This window comes from Typopeltis vanoorti, chromosome 8 (genome assembly GCF_054136105.1).
Source record: "Typopeltis vanoorti isolate ZY-2024b chromosome 8, IOZ_Tvanoo_1.0, whole genome shotgun sequence".
NCBI classification, from domain to species: Eukaryota; Metazoa; Arthropoda; class Arachnida; order Uropygi; family Thelyphonidae; genus Typopeltis; species Typopeltis vanoorti.
This window is the reverse complement of record NC_143556.1, coordinates 133,770,214-133,792,326: the sequence shown is the minus strand read 5'-3', so window position 1 is coordinate 133,792,326 and position 22,113 is coordinate 133,770,214. Positions and strand designations below refer to the sequence as shown.

Below are 22,113 nucleotides of genomic sequence, written 5' to 3'. Positions count from 1 at the left end.
CTGAGAAAATTACAGCAATCCCTCGATTAATGCACCTAATGCATTCTTTAAAACAGGTGCATTAATCGAAAATGCACTAATCGAATATATGAAAGAAAGTATAATTCATTCCTCAAAATTTTTTTTTGATAAAAGAATTAGAGTATATCTGAGGGCCTAGTTAAAGGAAAACCATGAAGCTGAAAGACAATAAAACATACTCAGAATATAAATTTATTATTCTACTTCTTAACAAAGAATGAGCTAACGTAGTTTGGCAGGCATTCTGTTCTTTTTTTCATACAACTGATGATATGACCCTGTGCAAATTTTACTGCTTCTCTCTTCATCTGGGTCAGCCTCTAAGCATTGCTGCTTAAATCTTCAATTGTACGAAAAATATTTTCAAATTGTTTCTGTGAAATCTCTTTAAGCTTGTCAGTGATTAAATTTTCTTTATATTCTTCAAGATCTTCTCACTGTGCATCTAAATTTAGCAGGTCAGAATCATCCAATTTCTCAGAATGAGATTTAATTAACTTAGATTCATTTGAAAAGCCTCTAAAATTATTTGCATAACGTGGAAGAATGTGCTTCCAAACAGCTCGCATAAATTTCATTTGACTTTGCGAGTTTATAACCAGACTGAGATTTCTCTGATTTGGCAAGAAAAGTTTTGGAAAGCATTTGCTTCCAAAAAAAAGGCCGCTTTCATCGACATTAAATATTTGTTAGTCACAATAGCCCCCTTCTTCCACAATTTTCTTCAAAATCTCTGGATAATTTGCAGCCACCTCCTTATCTGCTCTTGCAGATACAACTGTGATTAGAACATTATGTAGGCCATTTCTCTTTTTGAAATGCTCAAACCACCCAGCACTAACGTGGAATTCTTCTTTTCTATCATTGACAGCCCTTTATTTCAAGGTTACAAAGAGACCGAATGCTTTTGATTTAGTAAGGTCCGTGCTTAGCAGGATCCAATTTTGGTTACAATCTTCGATCCATGTAGAAAGAAGTCATTCTAATTCAATCATTATAATACTTTGATTTCAAGTGGTCTGCATGCATAATGAACTTGAAGCAGCCTTTTCTATTTGTATTCAGCAGTTTTGCTTAAAATTACTCTTATAGTTGATTCACCAATTTTGGTGTTCTTGTCCTATCTTTACTGTGTACATGCCTTGTTCATTTTTCTTTATTATTTCAATTTTTTTTTCCAATGAGATTGCCTTTTGAATCATTTTCACACCTCCACTTTTTTGCTCACTAATTCTTTTAATCATGATGAAAGATTGGGAAAATACTTTAAAATAAAAAAAAAAAAGTAAGGAAAACAATTGCAAAGGAGGCACAAGATATGATCATCAAAATGCTATGTAATTAGCAGATGACATAAATTTTGGCAGTAAATTTGGAATATAGTGTACATGGAAATGGTGTAGTGTGCCATTAAAAAATAACTTTGTAAAATGTTTTAAATTGGTAACTAAATTATTTCATCCTGGTGAGTGATTTTTTAAAATAGTTAGCCATAAAAAATGTATAAATAGAAAATTTTTTAAATCTGTAACATTTGTTTTTAAGATGTATATAGGTGCACTAATTGAATCTGGGTACAGAAAAAAAACTACGAAAACGCACTAATTGGAGACGCATGAATCGAGGGATTGCTGTGTTATTATTGATATCAAGTCACAAGATGCATCTTCAGAGATCTATTATAGACAGCAAAGTTTATTATTTTTTTTTATTATTTGACACTTCCAGGGAGGGCAAAACTCTACAAACTCTGTCTCAAACCGCTCAATCCACCAACTGACTGCAACTACACCAATGCCATCTACCGCCAACCACCACCACTATTTCCACAGACAAGCACAAACATCCATGCCCATGGCAAGATTTGAACCTGCAGCCTTTTGGCTGGAGAGCGGATACGCTAACCTTTGGCCAACCAGGCTGGCATAGGAATAGCTTTATCAAGCTATTCCTTAAAATCATTCACTGCTTGCACTCTCACTACCTTTCAAGTAGTGTATATGCTTTTCATTCATTTAAAAAAGCTACTTCTCATCCTCCTGCTTTCCACTTCTTTCTATAACATACACTGATATCCCTTGTCCTTGTTTCTTTTCTTTGTTCTGTAATGATAGAGAAATCTTCTTGGTATCAATCCACTAAATAAATAATAGTTTTCTCAGAGTAAACATCAGTAAGTTTACTTGACAGAAAGTTTTGATATCATGATTTTCTTTCTTTTCCAGCAAGTTTCTAATGATGACAGTGCTCATCTTTGATGCTCTGCAGTTTAAGTTAAGGTTGTTCTAGACTGATTTCCTGGTTCTATGACTAAAATAGCAGGAACCTTGTTTGAATAGATGATACCCTAGTCAGCATGACATTTCATCATGTTATACCATGTTTGTTGTTTTTTTTTAAGTCAATGCAGAATATCAGTTTGGCTGGCTAAATCCTAAAATGCCAGACTATTCTCATTTGTTCAGTATCTAGGTAGATCCCTAATAATAGGATGCTCCACATGATGTGAGGAATGAACAAAGTGTCAGAAGCCCGGGTCAGTTCTCAGCATTGCTTACAAGCTATGTGAAAGTCTCATCCCAGTTATCTAAATTTCACATTCAGCAATACATTACATAAGTATTAGATCTATGGACTGGTACAGTGCAATACATTATTATTATTATTATTATCTTCGACCTCCAGTGAGTCAAGAACTCATCAAGGGAGACTATAAATCGCCCAAACCATCTGTCATACTTTCCCTTAAATTCATTCACTAGATGCACTCACTACCCCTAAGGGCAAATTATTCCACTCACTCACTGATCTCAGGGAGAAAAACCTGGCTCTTATCCCTTTCTTGACTGTGAACAAACTTAACTTCCATAGATGCTCCCTCCCACCCCCATGTTCTTTCCCCACCTTCCATATAACGAAAAATTTCATCAATTGAAATCCTATAACATTCATTCAAAAGTTTATAGACCTCTATTATATAACCTTCTTTCTCCTGTTAACCAGTCTGCAGTTCACAGCTCACAATCTGTCCTCATAATCTACATCTCATAATCTGAATATAATTTTTGTTACTCTTCTTTGTACTCTTTCCACAGCTTCTTTATCCTCTTGGAACTCAGGAGACCAAATCTACGCACAATAATCCAGGTGTGGTCTTATCAAAGCCTTATAAAGAGGCAAAATTACTTCCTTATCCTTACATGTCAAGGTTTGCTTCAACATTGCAAGTATCCTTGGACTTGTATTTTGCTATGTGACCTTTGAACTTCAAATTCCTATCCACAAATACCCCAATATCCTTGCCTCCTCAGTTTCCTGTAGCATAACCCCATTAATATAATATATCACTGGAACTCTAATCATGCCAAAGTGCATAACTTTACACTTACTAACATTAAAACTCTCATCCAATTTTGTTTGTCCAAATTTCCAGCCCATTCAAATCATTTTGTAAGTGCTGAATATCAGTAACATCCCTGATTGCCCTGCCTATCTCCATCATTGGCAAACAATAGTACATCTGATGTCAGACCCTTCCTGATGTCATTAATGTATAAATTGAACAATAATGGGCCAAGCCACTGAACCCTGAGATACACCACTGGTCACCTTAAATCTGGAAGATTCATGCCCTCTGTATACCACTTTTTGATATCTGTCAGTCAAACATCCCCTGATCCAAGTCAAGAGTTTATATTCCAATCTCATATTCTACAGTTTATGCAGCAGCCTTTCGTGTGGTATCCTATCAAATCCTTAGAAAAATCCAATATTATCATAGTGTATCCATTTCCTTTATCCAACTTGGCCATAACATTGTTATAAAATATGAGCAAATTGCTAAAACACGATCTTCCTTTAGTAAACCCATGCTGTTCCTTGTAGAGTATAGCATGTTTGTCTACCCATTTCTGTATGTGAACTTTTACCGACTTCTCTCAAATCTTCACTACCACACCAGAGATACTGATAGATCAGTAGTTAGACACATCAGTGCATCTGACTACTGCACCGCCCTTGTACAATGGAACTATCATGCATTCCTTCCATTCCTGTGGTATCCTTCCTGAGCTGAGACTCAAATTATACAAACATGTGAAGGGCCTAGCCAATTCAGCTGAACATTCCATCTATAGACAAATTCTTATCCAAATTATGCAAGAGCTCTTCGACCTCATTTTCATGAACTTCTAACTCTTCATCCAATGTAGCAGTACTATGCACATTGTTACATAAACCTGGTTGATACATCTTAGCAAAGGGAACACTCATTAACTGAACAATCTCATTACATTCTGACACCAGAGTAACATCTGCATTCAATAAAGTTATTCTTTCACATTCTTTCTTTCTTTCTTTTACTTGTGGCATAATGATAAAATGCTTTTGGATTGCCTTCAGCTTGCATGGCCAATTTGTTTTCATACTCTGATTTAGCTTTCTGCACAAAAGTCGTTACTTTTCTGGGACGAGCTTTATATATTTGCTGATTAGTTTATAAGTTTATAGTTTATTATAGTATATTAGTTTATAGTTCTTGTGGATCTCTTGCTTAATATGGTTGCACATCCATTTCACTCCCAACCTATTCATTCTTCAAACACTAGGATATTTTCAGATACAGTCTCACTTAAGCACTTTTTCAAAGATTCTCATGCACTACTGATATTTTTCCCATTCAGTAAATAATACCATGAGACCAAAGATAGTATTCTCCTAAGCTGATCATAATCTCCAGCTTTGTAGTTCAGCTTGCAATCTGTTTAAATTGGAGCATCAATACAATTAGATACTTCCCAAGAATGCACAGCATGATCACCGTCACCAATTGGTGGTAAAATAGCTATATTCTTAACAGAGACCCCTTCTGACGCTGTGAGCAAATCCAGCACTCTTTGACCTAGAGTTCCTTCTTTCACATGCTGATTGAGAAAGTTGTCTCACAACAATTCAATAAATTCCTCTTCTTTCTTATCATGAGATTTCTCTTCTACCCAATCAATGTTTGGAAAATTAAAGTCACCCATAATCATCACTCATTTGGTACAAATAATGCTAAATTGGCAATACATTTCTTCAAACCCTGCAACTGAGCCACCAGATCTCATATATTTCCTCACCATGTATTTCATTCTGTTAACCTCAACTTCACACCAGATAGACTCAAATTCACCACTACATGGGACATTGTTACCATCATTGTTTTCTTGTGTTTCTATCCTAAATTGATTTCAATTATCTGATATCATTAGTAGTACTCCTCCTCCTCTCCTATCTCTTCTGTCATTCCTGAAAATCGTATACACATTACTCTCAATCCCACTTACCATATCTGATTCTGATAGCCATGTTTCAGTAATGGCAACAATCTTAGGCCAGTCGTATTCAACAAAGCAACAAATTCAACTTCTTTGTTTCTGATGCTTCTGGCATTTGTGTATAGACATAATAAATTACCACCTAGCCTATTCTTATAATTAGATATGCAATACATTTTGTCTTGTTCTAGAATTTTCTGTTTTCCCTCCCGAGATATACTTAAAAGATCAGAACTGAAAGCATATTTTTCACCACATACATAATCATGTTGAAAGACATTCATATCTTTATCATGTTTGCATACCATAGCTGAACTTCCACACACATTTTTCCCATTCCTCCCTAGATGTTCTAGTTTCTCTGACTCTCTGCATTAGGTCTCATACCAAGAAGTAATTTCTCCAGGTTCCTGATGCTAAATTAATTCAAGTGCAGGCCAACCCTCTTATACAAGTCTTTTCTGCCATCAAATACACTCCACGCATCTAAAAACTTGCATCCATTTCTTCTACACAGCCTGTGCATGAAATCATTTGCAATCATTGCCATCCTTCTTAACTTAGTACTGTCATGTTTGGGTAGCAATTCTACAATTTTTACTTTCTCACATTTCTTTCTTGCTTCTTTCAACAGATCTTTCTATCTTCTCTCATAACATATTTGTCACTAGTTAAATTATTCATACCTAGCAGAACTACTACCTGTTTCACTTTTCTTTTTTGGTTTTCAATTACACTTGTCATATTTTTAATTTTCACCCCTGGGAAACTAGAAATCGTGATTCCCTCAGCAAGCACAAATTTTAAGATCGGGTCACCATACCATATCACCTCTTTTTACTTAGATTTTAACTGACTTACCTTGTTGTTATTAACATTATGATAACAAGTTCAGTACTTTCATGAAAGGAAATTATAATTAAGGTATTGTTGTTATCAGATTAATGTGGAGATTTTTCATTGAGAGAGTTGCCAGCAAAGGTTGGTCGATTGGCAGAGCCTCTGCTACTAATGGCTCATGCAAAAAGTTAAGCAAGTTTGAGCATGGTTAGTAGTTGGACGGAGATCAATCGTTTGATGCTGTTGGCAGACTCTCCCTCGATGAGTCTTTGGACTCCCTGGAGGTGTCACATAATAATAATTTATTATAATATATGATTTATTTTTAAAGGTATTTATAATTAAAATTAAAAAACAAAAAAGACAGTATTCATAACTAATTAAACAAAACAATTTCTTGTTTATATTACTTGACTTGTTTATGATATAAAAACCATGTAATACTCTTAAAATTGCAAAACACAAAACAGATAAAAGGATACAGTAACACATTTGTCTCCAGGAGAAAGAAATGACTGAATAGCCACTACAGCTTGCTGTTCCATTCTGAGTCACAATGCTGGAGTTTCACTCTATTACTGCCTTTGAAAATTGAAATTAAAAATTCAAATGATACCTCAATTTTAACCACTGATTCTGTAAATAGTTTTAGTTTTTTGTCTGTTTTTTTTTTTTTTGTGTATATGCATACACTTTCATTATATTATTTTATTATTATTAGTAGTTGGTAAAGGATTAAACAAGAATATAATTTCTTGCCTAGTATAATTTCATTCAGTTTAAACTTTTTTTTAATAGAAAGACATGAATATACAATGAGCTCAACTAAATTAAACTCATAATGAGAAAAAACTCACACTAATTCATTATAAAATTGAATTTCAGGCAAAACTTCAAACAATTATCAATAATATTAATTATTGATTATATTAATCTCTGTGATGAAAGACTTTTGAAAATTTTTAATATGGTTTGGATGTCCGGAAAAACCCCTAACTCTTGGAAAAAAGCACTGGTCATCCCAATCTATAAAAAAGGAAATAAAGACAATTGCAATAATTATAGGGGAATTAGCCTGCTGAATACAGGATATAAAATATATGCAGGAATATTAAAAGAGAAACTAAGCAGCATTGTAGAAAACAAATTACTAGAAGAACAAAATGGCTTTCAAAAAGGCCGATCCTGCATAGATCCAATTTTTACTTTAAAATTATTAATAGAAAAGAGAAGAGAATTTCAAAAAGAAACACATGTGGCATTTATTGATTATGAAAAAGCTTTTGACAAAATTTAAACATACCAAACCAACTTTTACAATCTATTCAAGAAATATATACAGGAAATAAAATAGCAGTTAAATTAGAACACACCTCAGAATGGAAAGATATATCAAGAGGAGTACGACAAGGATGTACCCTCTCACCTCTGCTTTTCAATATATATATAAATGAAATATTAACAATCTGGAAACAGCATAACCCATTTGGTATACAAATGACCTCGCAAATGAAGATAGATACACTACTATTTGCAGATGATCAAATAGTATTAGTTACATCAGAAGATGACTTACAAAGATCATTAAAATCATTAAATGATATCTCAAAGCAATATAATATGACAATATCCAAAGAAAAAACAAAAATAATGGCATTCAAAGGAGAAAACCCAATAAGAAGTAAAATAGTGATAGATAATAAAATACTAGAGCAAGTAAACACTTTCAGATATTTGGGATGTGATCTATCATATGAAGAAGAAAAAGACATAGACACTAAAATATCAAACTTTGTCAAAGTAAATGGCATAATAAACAGTATATTTAAGCCATCCTTGGTACAAAAACACACTAGAATCAGACTATATAATGTCTTGTCAAAACCAACTCTACTATACGGAAGCGAAACATGGACCATGAAAAGGAAAGATGAAAAATGAATTCAAACAGCAGAAATGAAGTTCCTCAGAAAAACAGCTGGATATACCAAGTGGGACCACAAAACAAATGAAGAAATCTTACAATCCCTAAAAATCAAACCAATTAATTACTACATAAGACAGTATAAACAAAAATGGCTAGAACATTTAAATCGAATGGACAACAGCAGACTACCAAAAATATTATACAGATACAAAATAAGTGGAAAAAGAAGAATCAGAAGACCAAGAAAGAGATGGCATGAGACCGGAACAGGCCACATGGCCTATATTCCATGTTAGGAAGAAGAAGAAGATTAATCTCTGTACTGAACTCTAAGTTCAAAGTTTGTTCTTAATCACCATTTCTTCCTTAAGCAAGAGGGAGATCATTTAACTGAAGGAACAAAATAGTCCTACCTTCCATAAGTAGAGAAAGCACTCATCGCTAGAAATACTTACTACTTTTGTGCAATATGAAGAATATAAGTTCTTGCTTTCTAAAAATTCTTTCTTCTATTTCCATCTACTGATGACATGATATATAACTAGCTGCTCTGCATTTGTTAATTAAACAAACAAATTCCTGTAAGAAATACTTAAAAAATAGCAGCATATCAACTGCCTTTAACAGACTGCGCATTTCATAATGAAACGCCTTACTTAATTAATTTTAACAATTTTAACTGAAGAATTTGAATCCAGTTCAAATTCTTCAGTCCTATGCTTGCTAATACCGCTGTCAAAATGTGTCACTGCTAAGGTAAATAATTTCTTATAAAACTTCACAAAAACATCACCATTTTTAACTTTTCTTAAATATTTTCTTATGCCTTGTTCAAAATCAGTTCCATACCAAAAAAAAAAATCCTTTTGGTTGTAGAATTGCTCTGCTACATCAACAATGGTGAGCAACAGTAATGTCAATCACAAACATTGCTCAAAATAATTATATCAATTCTTGGCCAGTTTCATATTATCAGTATTTAATACTAATATACACTGCTTGGAAAGAAGTCAACGGACACAACAATGTGAGAAACAAACAGCCATGATGCTCACTGTAATAATATAGGCATCATGGCTGTTTTCCTTTTGCTGAAATGACTGTAGCAATCTTACAGGACAATTCCCAAAAGAATATGATAGTGATCAATGGGAATTTTGGATCATTCTTCCTATAGGCATGCAATAAGGTCCTGGACTGTCGTGGTGCAGACATTCCACAGATGTTCAATAGGGTTGAGATCAGAGCTCTAAATAGGCCAGTCAAGATGTGGTGCATTGTCTTGCTGAAAGAAACAACAGTTTTGTTTCTTTTGTTTCTTGCAAAAGAAACAAAAGAAATGCTAAAAGGTACAAAGCACTGCATTGTCCACAATGTTCAGATATCTCTCAGAATTTGATGTTTGTGGCACCATAAACAGAGGTAAGAGGACAAACGAGGAAACAGGACTATGCCATCACTCTGTCATCCCCGAATTCCATAGTTGGGGTTAGGCAATCTGGTAAGAGATGTTCACCAGGCATCTGCTACACCCATCTTCTTGGTAGGGAATGTAGTGTGATTCATCACTACACAGCTTTCCAAGCTTCCACATCCCACTGTACGCACTCTTTTCACCACTGAAGAGGAAATTGCATGTTAGTTTGGGTAATCTGGGATTTGCATATTGTGGTCCTACCATGGAAACCCATGTTGTGAGCCTTCTGAATGTTTTCATGCAGAATCATGTTCCAGTTGATGTCTGGAACTCCACATTGAATGTACTGACCAATGAATGGTTGTTTTTAGATATTATCTTTCATAGCATCCTACTGTCATATTTGGTGAATGTGGTGGGTCATCCACTGTGGGTAGCACTTGCAGTTGATTCCATCTCAGTATGCTATCACTGATTGTTGACCTGAGATGGCCCAATTTGTCAACAATTTGCAAACAGATAGGCATACAACATGGCATTCTACCACAATGTCTCTTTCAAACTTCGGCAGTTCCCTTCTCACAGCCATTTCACCCAGCAGTGACTTGGGAGCATCATATATCAAACATGTGACTCATTATATGGCATAATGCACCTTGCCCATGGGGTGTCCATGGACTTCTTTCCAAGTAGTGTGCATATATATATATATATATATATATATATAATAAAGTTTTTAACTTGGGGATAATGTATATTAGGATAACCAAGTTATTTTATAAACTTGGTTATTTTAACTCCTAATCCCAAGTATGCAAACAATTAAGTTTGTGCCTGAAACAAAGTTCAAGTCTAAAGATGGTACAACACCAGGGCAATTCACTGTAAAGGTGGGTAAAGCTCTGATCACTATTCTTAGTATTTTCCCATAATGTAAAGCACATCTCACTAGAAGATGTATACTGCAATACATTATGGGTGGGGTCACTACCCAGACCGGTTTCAACCTATTTTGAGGTCTCCTCAGTGAGTAGCTAGACCCTAAATACCAAGGTTATAGTAATATGGAGCCTTATCAACTTTACCTATAGAATTTGCAACAAGGTGTTTTTATTTTTAATAAAAATCTATAGGTAAAGTTGTAAAGTTGATAATACGGAGCCTTATCAACTTTACCTATAGAATTTGCAACAAGGTGTTTTTATTTTTAATAAAAATCTATAGGTAAAGTTGATAAGGCTCCGTATTACTATAACCTTGGTATTTAGGGTCTAGCTACTCACTGAGGAGACCTCAAAATAGGTTGAAACCGGTCTGGGTAGTGACCCCACTCATAATGTATTGCAGTATACATCTTCTAGTGAGATGTGCTTTACATTATGGGAAAATACTAAGAATAGTGATCAGAGCTTTACCCACCTTTACAATGAATTGCCCTGGTGTTGTACCATCTTTAGACTTGAACTTTGTTTCAGGTGCAAACTTAATTGTTTGCATACTTGGGATTAGGAGTTAAAATAACCAAATTTATAAAATAACTTGGTTATCCTAATATATATATATATTATATTATTACTAGAGAAAGATCCAAAAATGTTCATTTTGGTAATTTAAAATTAGAGAGCAAAACCTTAAGAGAGCATATTTTTCTCTCTTAAGGTTTCTGCCTGGTCTCTGAAGAGAACCAACCAGTTCAAAATGTACTAATAAAAGGTGACTATATGGACACTTGGGCAGCACCCATGTCTTTTAAGTAGTCCAAGCTAAGGCTAAGAATTGTATTCTCATAAGCTCTCAGGTGAATTTACGAAACTTTCATAGTTTCTACAAACATTCGGGTTTAAAATAATGTTAGATTTTAATATCAACCTGCCTATGTGTGTGTGTGTGTGTGTGTGTGTGTGTGTGTGTTACAATTAATATATATTTTATACATAATTAATAAATCAAATAAATATTTTACTTGAATAAATGTTCAAGAAATAACACAATCCCATCCATCCCTAAATAAAATAAGTGATTTTAGATATAAAATTTGCAACCTTTAGATCTATTCTCAGGCAACCTAAGATTATATTTACTGAACACGGATCTTTTACTATATGTGCCATGAAAAGTATTCAAATGGCCAAATTCTATTGCAGACTGATAAGCCTCTTGCATCTCGTAAATAGTGTCTTCAAATTCAAATAGCGAATTCTGCCTAGCACAATTCATGAGCTTCTATGTTTGTTTCTGATTCATTCCCAGATTGTTGTATTTGTTTTCTGATTCATTTCCAGATTGCTGTATACAGGGATGCTAAATTTTTTTTTTTTAAAGAGAGAGAATAAACAAACTGGATTCACAGCAATTCAGCATCTACATTCTTTAATTCATTTATCATCTTATCTTCTCTCTGATATAATATCGCCATCTCTGAATTTTTAGAATCTTCATCCTTTACTGAGGATGATACGTTTTCATATGAAGTGCAGAAAGACTAGTGTGGAAGCAAAGGATAGAGAGATGAGAAGGAGGAGAGGAAAATTGCAAAAAGACAAGAGTGTGGAAGCAAGGGAAAGAGAGATGAGAGGGAAACTGCCAAAAGACAAGGGAGTGTGGAAGCAAGGGATAGAGAAATGAGAGAGTGATCGGAAGCCATAAGAGTCAAGGATGCCAGTGAGAGAAGGATGAATGAATCTGTTCGAACTGTCATGTATGGAGATTTGATGTTTGGGGTCTGCAAAGTAGAGTACCAGAGGAGTGCTATAGTGGAATGATAGAGAGTGTTGCAATGGCACTTAAGAGGGATAAAAGTGTAGAGGAGATGATAGTAATGATTGAGACAAATTACTTGAGAGGTAGCGTGAAATGTGTAGTGTGACATTTGAAATTGATGTTAGACACAGTGCAGCAAAAATGTCTCTGAGCAAAGATAGTGAGCATCTTGTCCTATGATAATGCAGAATGGAGAAGAGCATGGAAGAAGAATGAGATGATAGCAAGAATATGCAGATGCATGGAGTACGTTTGAGGATGGAAGAGAGATTTATTCAAGAGATGGATTACAATGAATGCAGAAGGGCACAGGCATTTGGAGGACTGTTCTTTTCTAGGCAAGTGAGTTTGTCAGGACAGGAAAACTAGAACTGTGCAGATAGAATTTTGGAGGAACGACCTAATGTGGGGATAATGGCTTGAGAAATTAGGGGTTGTACAATATATTACAGAGCCAGGTGGAGTATGAGGGGGAGTAATAATGGCTATAAGAAGGCTGGTAATACACTGTTTTTTTGTATACAAATGCTAGGAGCATCAGAAATAAAGGGAATGAATTTGTGGTATTCATCGACTCAGAATCTCCAAAGGTTGTTGGTATCAGTGAAACTTGGTTAACGGAGGAGGATGTTCTAACAGGGATAGAAATTGAAGTGTACAGCATATTTCAGCAGGACAGGAAAGGAAAATGTGGTGGTGGTGGAGTTGTGCTCTCAGGTTGTAGAATCTCAGTGGACATAACGCTAATGACTTTGAGAGTATATGGGGCGAGATGGATGTTTACAGGAAACATGTTTAGTGGGATGTTGCTATAGACCAAGGAATATAGATGGCAATAAGCAAGAAATGTTTAGGCAAATTAGTTTGGAAAGTGAAAAGTGAGCGATCATTATGGGAGAATTCAACTATAGTGATATAAACTGGGCAGAGAAGACAGCATGTAGTAATAAGGGAATTTAATTTTTGGATTTCTTGAGGAACAACTGTCTTAGGCAGCATGTAGCGAAGAGAACACAATGAACAAGGGTTCTTGATTTGGTCATAGCATCAGAGGATCTGATTTTGACTGAGATGGCATACTTGCCCCTGTTGGTGAGAGAGATCATATAGTCCTGACTTAGAGGATGAATATGCATGGGGAGGTATCAAAATCAAAGCAGAAGGAAGTTATGTGAAATTATAAGGCAGTTGACTATCAGAGACTTAGAAACCAGCTTGCAGCAGTACAATAGATGAAAGAATTTAAAGGAAGATGGATCATTAGTGCACGAGAGATACTTAAGAAAAAATTGTTGATAGTAATGACATATTGCATACCTTGAGTGAAGAAGATAAAGCAATTTGGAGTCAAATAGATAACAAAAGGAATAAAAGGAGAATTGCAGAAGAAAAAAGAGATTATGAAAGACATATAAAGAGAGGGGGTCTGCACGATTAGTCTAGTAGCTATGTGCTTTGCAATCATATGACTGGGAAAGGAGTGTCCTGGGTTCGATTCCTGTCGCCTATGTGAGGAACTTAAGGATCTCTCTCAGACATAGCCAAGTTAGCCGGTCTTGGGTGTGGACAGCAGGGTTTTTTACATTACCCAGTTTATCTAGGAGTGTTTCCTCCAGCAAGCAGGCAAACTGGCCCTGTGAACACATGCAGCTACAGCCATAGAATATACTGGGAGGCATAGGGCTGGTCACATTATCCTCAGAATGAGTACGACCTATAAGGGCTTAAGATAGCTCTGTAACAGGCCAGTAGGCCTAACACATAGAAGAAGAAGAAGATAAAGAGGAATGTATAATGAGGAATATAAGGCTCAGGATAGGAAAGTGACTAGTATTGTAAGTAGAGAAAAATTAGAATATGAGAGGAGACTCGCACTACAATCCAAGGAGAATTTCAGTGAGTTTTTTTGTTATGTAGTGAGTAGGAGGAAAAATGATAGGGGAGATTGAAATGGGGTAACCAAAGCAGATGACATAATTGAGCTATTTAATGGTCACTTTATTAGAGTGTTCCATCCCAGTACTAAAGGCTTTATTCCTAGAAGGATAATGACTAGTGAAGTGTTAGAAGTGACTGAAAGGATGTATTCCTAATACTGAGTATGATAAATGTCAATAAGGCAGGGTAAGTAGATGGAATTTCATCTAGTCTTTTAAGGAAATGTGCTATGGAAATGACATTTCCATTAATTTGGCTGTTCAAGAAGTCCATGGACATCACCCTGAGCAAGGTGCATTATGCCATGTAACAAGTCATGTGTCTATAGTTGGTATAAATTAGAGGAATGTGATACTCCCAAGTCAGTGCAACTGTGTTCAGGTGAAATGGGTGAGAAGAGAAAACTGATAGAGTTTGAATGAGGTGTTATGATAGAATGCCATGTTGCAGACCTATCTGTTTGGCAAATTGTTGAAATATGGAGAATCCCAGGTCAACAATCAGTGATAACATACTGAGATGGAAGCACATGGAGTCAACTGCAAGTGCTACCTGTTGTGTATGACCCACAACACTCACGAAATGTGACCATAGCGTGCTACGAAGGATAGTATGCAAAAACCACACTTGTCAGCAAACACACTGAATGCTGAGATCTGAGAAGCAGCTGGAACACGAATCTTTAACACATAAATATTGTCTCAAAAACACTCAGAACCAAGGCTTACAACATGAGTTTCCATGGTAGGACTGCAATATGTAAGTCCCACATTACCCAAAATCTAACATGCAGAGTGATTTTTCAGTGGTGAAAGGGCATGTAAAGTTGGGCATGCAAGCTTGCAAAGCTATGTTATAGAGCAATGAATCATGCTACACCTTCTAATGAGCAGATGGATAGGTGTGAGTTTGTAAGATGCCTGGTGAACATTTCTTACCAGAGTGCATAACCCCAACCATGAAATTCGGAGGTGGCAGTAATATGTAATGGTTCTGTTTTTCCTGGTTTGGCCTCGGAATTCTTTTTGTGAATTCCAAGAGGTATTGAACATTACAGACAATGCAATGCTTCCTACTTTGTGGTGTTGTTTCTATGGAACTAACAATTGCCTCTTTCAGCAAGATAATGCAAGAAAATTGTGTGTTATAAAGCTGGTTCTGTAATTGTGTGGTTTGTGGACATGAACAGGACCACACTTGAGTGTTCTTCACAGAGCCTTGAACTCAATCCTACCGAACATCTGGGATGAACTGGAGCATCAGGTGAAGTCGAGGTCTACCCCACAATGGTCCAGGACCTCATTACATGTCTACAGGAAGAATGGTCCAAAATTCCCATTGATCACTATCATACACTTCTGGAAAGTATGCCCTGCAGGATTGTTCCAGTCTTCACAAAGAAAGGAAGTTCTACATCTTATTAAGGTGGGTGATATGGCTGTTTGTTCCTCACAGTTTCTAGTTCCCAGCTTACCTCGAACTCTATGCAATATATACACTACTTGGAAAGAAGTTAAAAGCATGGTGTCTGTTAACTTCTTTCCAAGCACTGTATATATATTGAATGGAGTTGAAAGTAGCTACATCCCTGTCTAAGATCTTGATTAATTTCAATCTTGTCTGTTATTTTATTACCTAACTGTATTTTTGTATCTTTATATAAACTGTGCATAGCTTGTTCAAAATGTAACGGATATCCTTGTTTTTTCATTCCATATTCCATAATTTTTCTCTGTGTGTTTTTCTTTTTCTCATAATCTATAAAGGAATTAAATAAGAAAAAACAAGCAATAGAACAAGTATATATTTTTCTGATAATCTATAAAGGCCAGATGAGTCTCTAAATTAACTTCTTATCTTTCTTTTCAATAATTTGCTTTAACACAAATATTGTCTATACATGATCTTCCATATCTGAAGCCATTTTGTTCTTCTGAAAGTAGATTGTAATATTTCTGTCTTTTATTCAGAATTTTACTGCAATTTTTGCAAGTATTTAATATACTGACTCTTCTGTAATTTCCATAATCATCTGTCTCCTTTCTTACATATAGATATATAACCTTAGGTTTTGACAAATCTGATGGAACCTCACATTTCCTTCAACAGTTATTTATTAAATTTAAGAATTTGTGTAAATATTCTCCATCATATTTCCAAGGCTCTGTATTTCTGCCATCTAATCCAGTTGATTTTCTATTTTCTTTTTTTTATACCTTTATTTAGTTCTTTTAGTTTTTCTGATCTTCTGTACTGATTTCTATATCCTTTATATCGGTACTGATTTCTTCATTATTGTTTTCTGTTACTACATTTGAGTCATACTATAAATTCTTATAATGTTCTATCCATTATATTTCTTGTATGTTGTAGATTTGTACTGTATCTCTTTCTTCATTGTTTAATTTCCTTAATATTTTGTAGGCTATGTATGGACTTCCATGTATGTCTTCTATTTATTAATAAATCTCTCCCAAGAATCTTGGTGAGCTTCCTGTACTATGGTATTAGATATTTTTCTTTTATTTTTGTATGTTTTTGGAAGAATAATTTGTATGCCATCTGTTTTTCTTTTTAATATTTTATTTTTCTTTCTAAGTACTTCAGAGGCTTCTTTATGAATTACCTTTATCAAAGTTTTCCATTCTTCTTCAATACCTTCATTGATTTTGGCTTCTTTTAGGTAATCTGTTAATCATGATTGATATAGAATTCTAATGCTTTTTTTTTTTTTTTTTTTGTAATAGATATACTTTGTATACTTGTTTTATTGCTTGTTTATTCTTATTTACTTCCTTTCTCCATTTTGTTAGTATTTCCATTTCAGAAACTACTAAGTGGTGATCTGAAAAAAAATTAATTCCCTCCGTAAACAAAGTACATCTTTGCACGTGGAGCTAGTTTCTGATTAGTAATGATGTAATTAATTACAGATCTTGTTCCTCTGCCATTACAAGTATATTTATTTATATTCCTTTTTTCTTTTTTTGAAAAATGTATTAGTTATTTTAAAATTATTGAAAATAAAGAAGTCTAATAGTTTTTGACCATGTTATTCATGCAAAGTTCTCCATATTTTCCTAAGAGATTTGAGATTGGATTATTTCCAACTCTAGCATTAAGATCTTCTTCTTCTGCAGCTTGTCCCACATAAATAGGGTTGCTGTCTTCAGCGAGTCTCCTCCACATCCTCCTGTCTTGGGCTGTAACAACATCCAAGTTCTTCATCCTAAAGTCCTCATCCACCAGCTCCCTCCATCTCTTCTTTGGCCACCTGCACTTCCTCCACCCCTGCACATACATCTGCATGACCTTTCTTCCCACATATTCATCCTCTCTCCTCATCACATGACCAAACCATCTTAATCTTTCCTCCTGTATCTTTGCTCTAAGTTGGTAACTTTTACCATTCTCCTTACACAGTCATTTCTGAGACAATCCTTTCTGGTCAGAGCACACATCCACCTAAACATTCTCATCGCTGCTAGAGGGATTCGTAGTCGTTTGAGCTTGTTGAGTGCTCCTAATAAGATAAGTGTTATTTTAAGTTATCGTCGATAAATTTACTTGAATATTATGTAGTTTTGTTTGCCTTGCATATCTTAGTGCATCTGTTTGTGTGTTTTTGGTGTTTCATTTTATAATTTGATAAAATACATTAGAAATAAGTATGGCTCCCGTACGAAGGAAAATGGTGGCCAGTAATGATGATTCACCATCTTTATTCAAGAATGGTAATAGCAGTAATATAAAGGAGATGATTCAGTGTACTATCTGTGAAATGTACGCTTTGCGGAGTGCGGTCGGAGTATGGTTAGATGATAATAAAGGAGTGAATGTGTGTAGAAAATGTAAGGAGAATGAGGAATTAAAGTGTATTTCGGGTCGTAAGTGTGATACTTTTGTCAAACTTCAGAATGATGAAAATAGTGATATGACAAGAAATGGCGAGGTTATACCAGAGAACTATGGGGGCGCGAATGTAGAAAGTGTGAATGATAGTATTAATTCAGAGCATATTAATGGTTTTACAGAGAATAAAAAAGATGAGATAGATGCAATGAGTGAGATCATGTTGTTGAGTGGAGTGATACAAAGGGCAAAACGGCAGCTAGAGTGTATGAACAAAAGTCGAATGAGTGAACTAGCCAATAATAAAAAGTATGATAGGAAAAATAAGCGTATGAGTGTGAACATAAACAAAATGAAGGATAGAGTGCTGTATGGAGACTTGTTAGTATGATGTGTGTTAGTAGAGGATTTGACAAAATCGTACCAACCTGGTGCGACCATAAAGGATGTAAGTGAGTCTATTAGAAAGCAAAAGGAAAGGGTGAAAGAAATGATTGTTGTGGCAGGTACGAATGATTTGAAAGGAGATAAAATGGAAATGATAGAGAAGCTGAATGAATTGTTTGAGGTAGCAAAAGAAAAGAGTGAGAGAGTTAGGATGATTATTCTTTTGCAGCGGTATGACAGAGAAGGGTTCAGAAGGAGGGCCATAATTACAAATGACTTCATGCGTGGGTTATGTATGACGAGTGGTGTGGAATTTGTGGACGTGTGGAGTGAGTTCGATGGTCGAAAGGATCTATATAAGATGGATGGCTTGCATTTGAATGGATACGGTGTAGGGAGACTTGAAAAAGTGTTGCTGAATGTAGTGGATGTGCAAAATCAGGGAAACTAGATTTATTAAGGGGGGGGGGAGTAGATATACAGTCCTTAGGGAGGCAGTTGAATGTATGAATGAGTATAATATGCCCGAGCGAATAAGGACAACAAATCAGAATGGGATAGTTAATATAAGGCATCAAGATAGGGTTGGGGCTAATGGGGGTCTTAAATTCATGTATACTAATGCTAGGAGTATTAGGAACAAGAAGGAAGAGTTTTGGGCCATGGTTGGCACTTCCAGACCACAAGTTATTGGCATTAGTGAATCATGGCTGACTGTAGATGAGATAGCTAGTGGGATTGAATGTGATGGGTATAGTGTGTTCAGGAATGACAGGGAGAATAAAATGGGAGGAGGAGTATTGTTGATGATAGCTGATGAACTGCAGCCATGGAGAATAGAAGTTGAATTGCAGGATAGAGAAAAGAGCACATTTGAGGCCATTTGGTGTGAGATTGTGGCTAGCAGAACAAAATATACAATTGGGTGCTGCTATAGACCAGGTGATGGAAAAGATGGTGGTGAGAGTATGCACAAGCAAATAGAAGAAATGAGTGGAAGGAGGGTAATTATTATGGGAGATTTCAACTATGGTCACATTGATTGGAGTGAGGAGAGGGCACACAGGAGGAAGGAATTGGATTTTATGTGGTTATTAAGGGATAACTATCTGCGACAGCATGTAATGGAAAATACAAGGGGTCAAAGAGTGCTTGGCCTAGTAATTACATCTGAGGATTTGGCTGTAACAAATATGACCACATTGCCACCAACTGGTAAGAGTGATCATAGGGTCTTGACTTGAGAGGTGGCTAAAGGTGTGGAATTTACAATTAAGACAGGGTACATGTGGAATTATCGGGCTGGAAAGTATGATATGACAAGCTTAAGAGTTTGATGGATTCGGTGCCATGGAATGTACAACTGCATGGACTAGAAATTGATAGTGCATGGGAGGCAGTTAAGAAGTGTTTGCATGAAGCAATGGCTGACTGTATACCTAGAATCCGAATAATAAATCAAGTAGGGGTTAAATGGATGAATAACACCATTAAGCTTGAGCTGCAAAAACAGAAACAACTATGAAGGGAATTTAAGGAGAAAGGTGACCAGCAGGCACATGAACAGTATAAAGCACAGGCCAGAAGGGTAACGAGTGTGGTAAGAAAAGCAAAAAAGGATTACGAAAGAACATTGGCCATGCAGGCTAAAGAGAATCCCAAACAGTTTTTTGGATATGTTGCAAGTAAAAGAAAAAATGTATATGGCAGAATGATTTTAAAGAATGCCGATGGTAGGGAGGTAACTGAATCAGTGGATATAGTTGAGTTACTGAGTGAGTACTTTGCAAGAATATATCATCCAGGCGGTGATATTGCAGAAACGAATGAACCAGTAGATTATACAGGAATTGTGGTGAATGAGGTGGAGGTGAGTAGTCTATTGCATAACCTTAATGTCAATACGTCTGTGGGATTGGATGGTATACTAGCTCGTGTCGTACAAGAAGCAGCTAAAGAATTGTCAGTACCCTTGACCATTTTGTTTAATTTGAGTCTTGGGTCTGGGTTAGTCCCGAGGGGGTGGAAAGAAGGGAAAATAGTTCCACTGCATAAAGGTGGTTCCAAGACTGCTGTTGTAAATTACCGACCAATTAGCATATCAGGAATCATTGTCAAGGTCTTAGAGAAATTAGTCAAGAAAAAAATACAGGATTGGATAGATGAAAATGGGATATTGTATGGGGGACAACATGGTTTTGTGAAGGGTAGATCATGCCTCAGTAACTTCCTCATGTTTTATAACACAGTGACGGCTGAACTGGATAAGGGTAATGGGTTTACAGTGATTCTACTGGACCTTGCCAAGGCCTTTAACAGGATACCACATGGAACCCTAATCAGTAAACTGGAGCAGATGGGGACGGATATAGGGTTGGTGAGATGGAGAGATACCAGAGAGTGGTATATTCAGGAGTTGAATCTAAAAGACGGCTTGTGACTAGTGGTGTGCCGCAGGGCTCTTTCTAGGACCACTGCTTTTCAATTTGTTCATCAATGATATAGGAAAGGATCTGAGAGGAAATGTTCACTTGTTTGCTGATGATGCAAAGTTGCGTAGAGCAATTGTGAGTGCACAGGATGTCAAAATTTTACAGGATGATTTGGATAGTTTGGAGGACTGGACTAGGAAAAATGGATGTCAATTTAAAGTGGCAAAGTGTAAGGTTATGCACTTTGGGGTGAAAAGAATAGCAGCAGTATATCATATTGGTAGAACCGTACTTCAGGAGATTGATGAGGCCAGGGATTTGGGAGTGTTGGTGGATAAGGAATTGAAGTTTAGGGAGACACATTGCAAAAGTGGCTAAATCAACTCAACAAATCACTTGGCTTCTGAAAAATTTACAAGAGACAAACAAGGTGTTGTTCCTCTGTATTGAGCCTTGATAAGACCCCATCTGGACTACTGTGCCCAGTTATGGGCACCAGGGTTTCTTCGTGATGGGGAGGAAGTGGAGAGGATCCAGAGACGAGTGACCAAGATGATAGCAGGTCTGTGGAATGAACCTTATGAGAATAGGTTGAAGATTTGTTTGTTGCAGAAACTGGTCGATAGGCGGAAAAGGGGTGATATGATTGAGACATTCAAATTACTGAAGGGTTTCTATAAGATTAATCCAGAAGATATTTTTGAAAATAGGACTGGTGGTGGGAGGACTAGGGGACATGCATGGAAGCTGGGCAAGAATGTGGTCGACAAGGGTGTTAGAGCTAGGTTTTTTACTTGGAGAGTGGTGAATGAGTGGAATAAGCTGCCAGAGTCTGTGGTGAGTGCTACGACTGTGAATGAGTTCAAGGCAAGGTATGTCAGATACTGTGTGAATGTCGAATAGTTGTTCTTGACAGACTCTCTCGATGAGTCTGTCGACTCCTTGGAATTGCCCATAATAATAATAATATCTGCTACCTCCATCCTACTGATGTTATTTTTCCTCAGGGCCACAGTTTCCATAGCATAAGTCCTAGCTGGTCTCACTTCTGTCCTGTAGATTTTGCCTTTTAGATTGATCAGCACCGTCTTATCGCATAATGTCATCTCTCTCTCCAGTTCCTCCATCCAGCTTGTATCCTGCATCCCACTTCCTTTTCAGCCTCTCCGTCCTCTTTTTCACTGTTGAACCTAAGTATCCGAAGTCCCTAACATTCCTGAT

At 36.1% G+C, this 22,113-nt stretch overlaps 1 protein-coding gene across 1 annotated transcript in view; it reads right to left on the bottom strand.

Moving 5' to 3' along the window:
- The window catches only part of Ocrl (Oculocerebrorenal syndrome of Lowe), a 537,079-nt gene that overhangs the window by 467,424 nt on the left and 47,542 nt on the right, over nucleotides 1-22,113 (bottom strand). Inside the window, exon 3 of the mRNA XM_090396332.1 lies at nucleotides 6,662-6,761. Coding sequence (XP_090252458.1) covers nucleotides 6,662-6,724 — 63 coding nt within the window. The 5' untranslated portion in view covers nucleotides 6,725-6,761. The remainder of the gene's footprint in view (nucleotides 1-6,661; nucleotides 6,762-22,113) is intronic.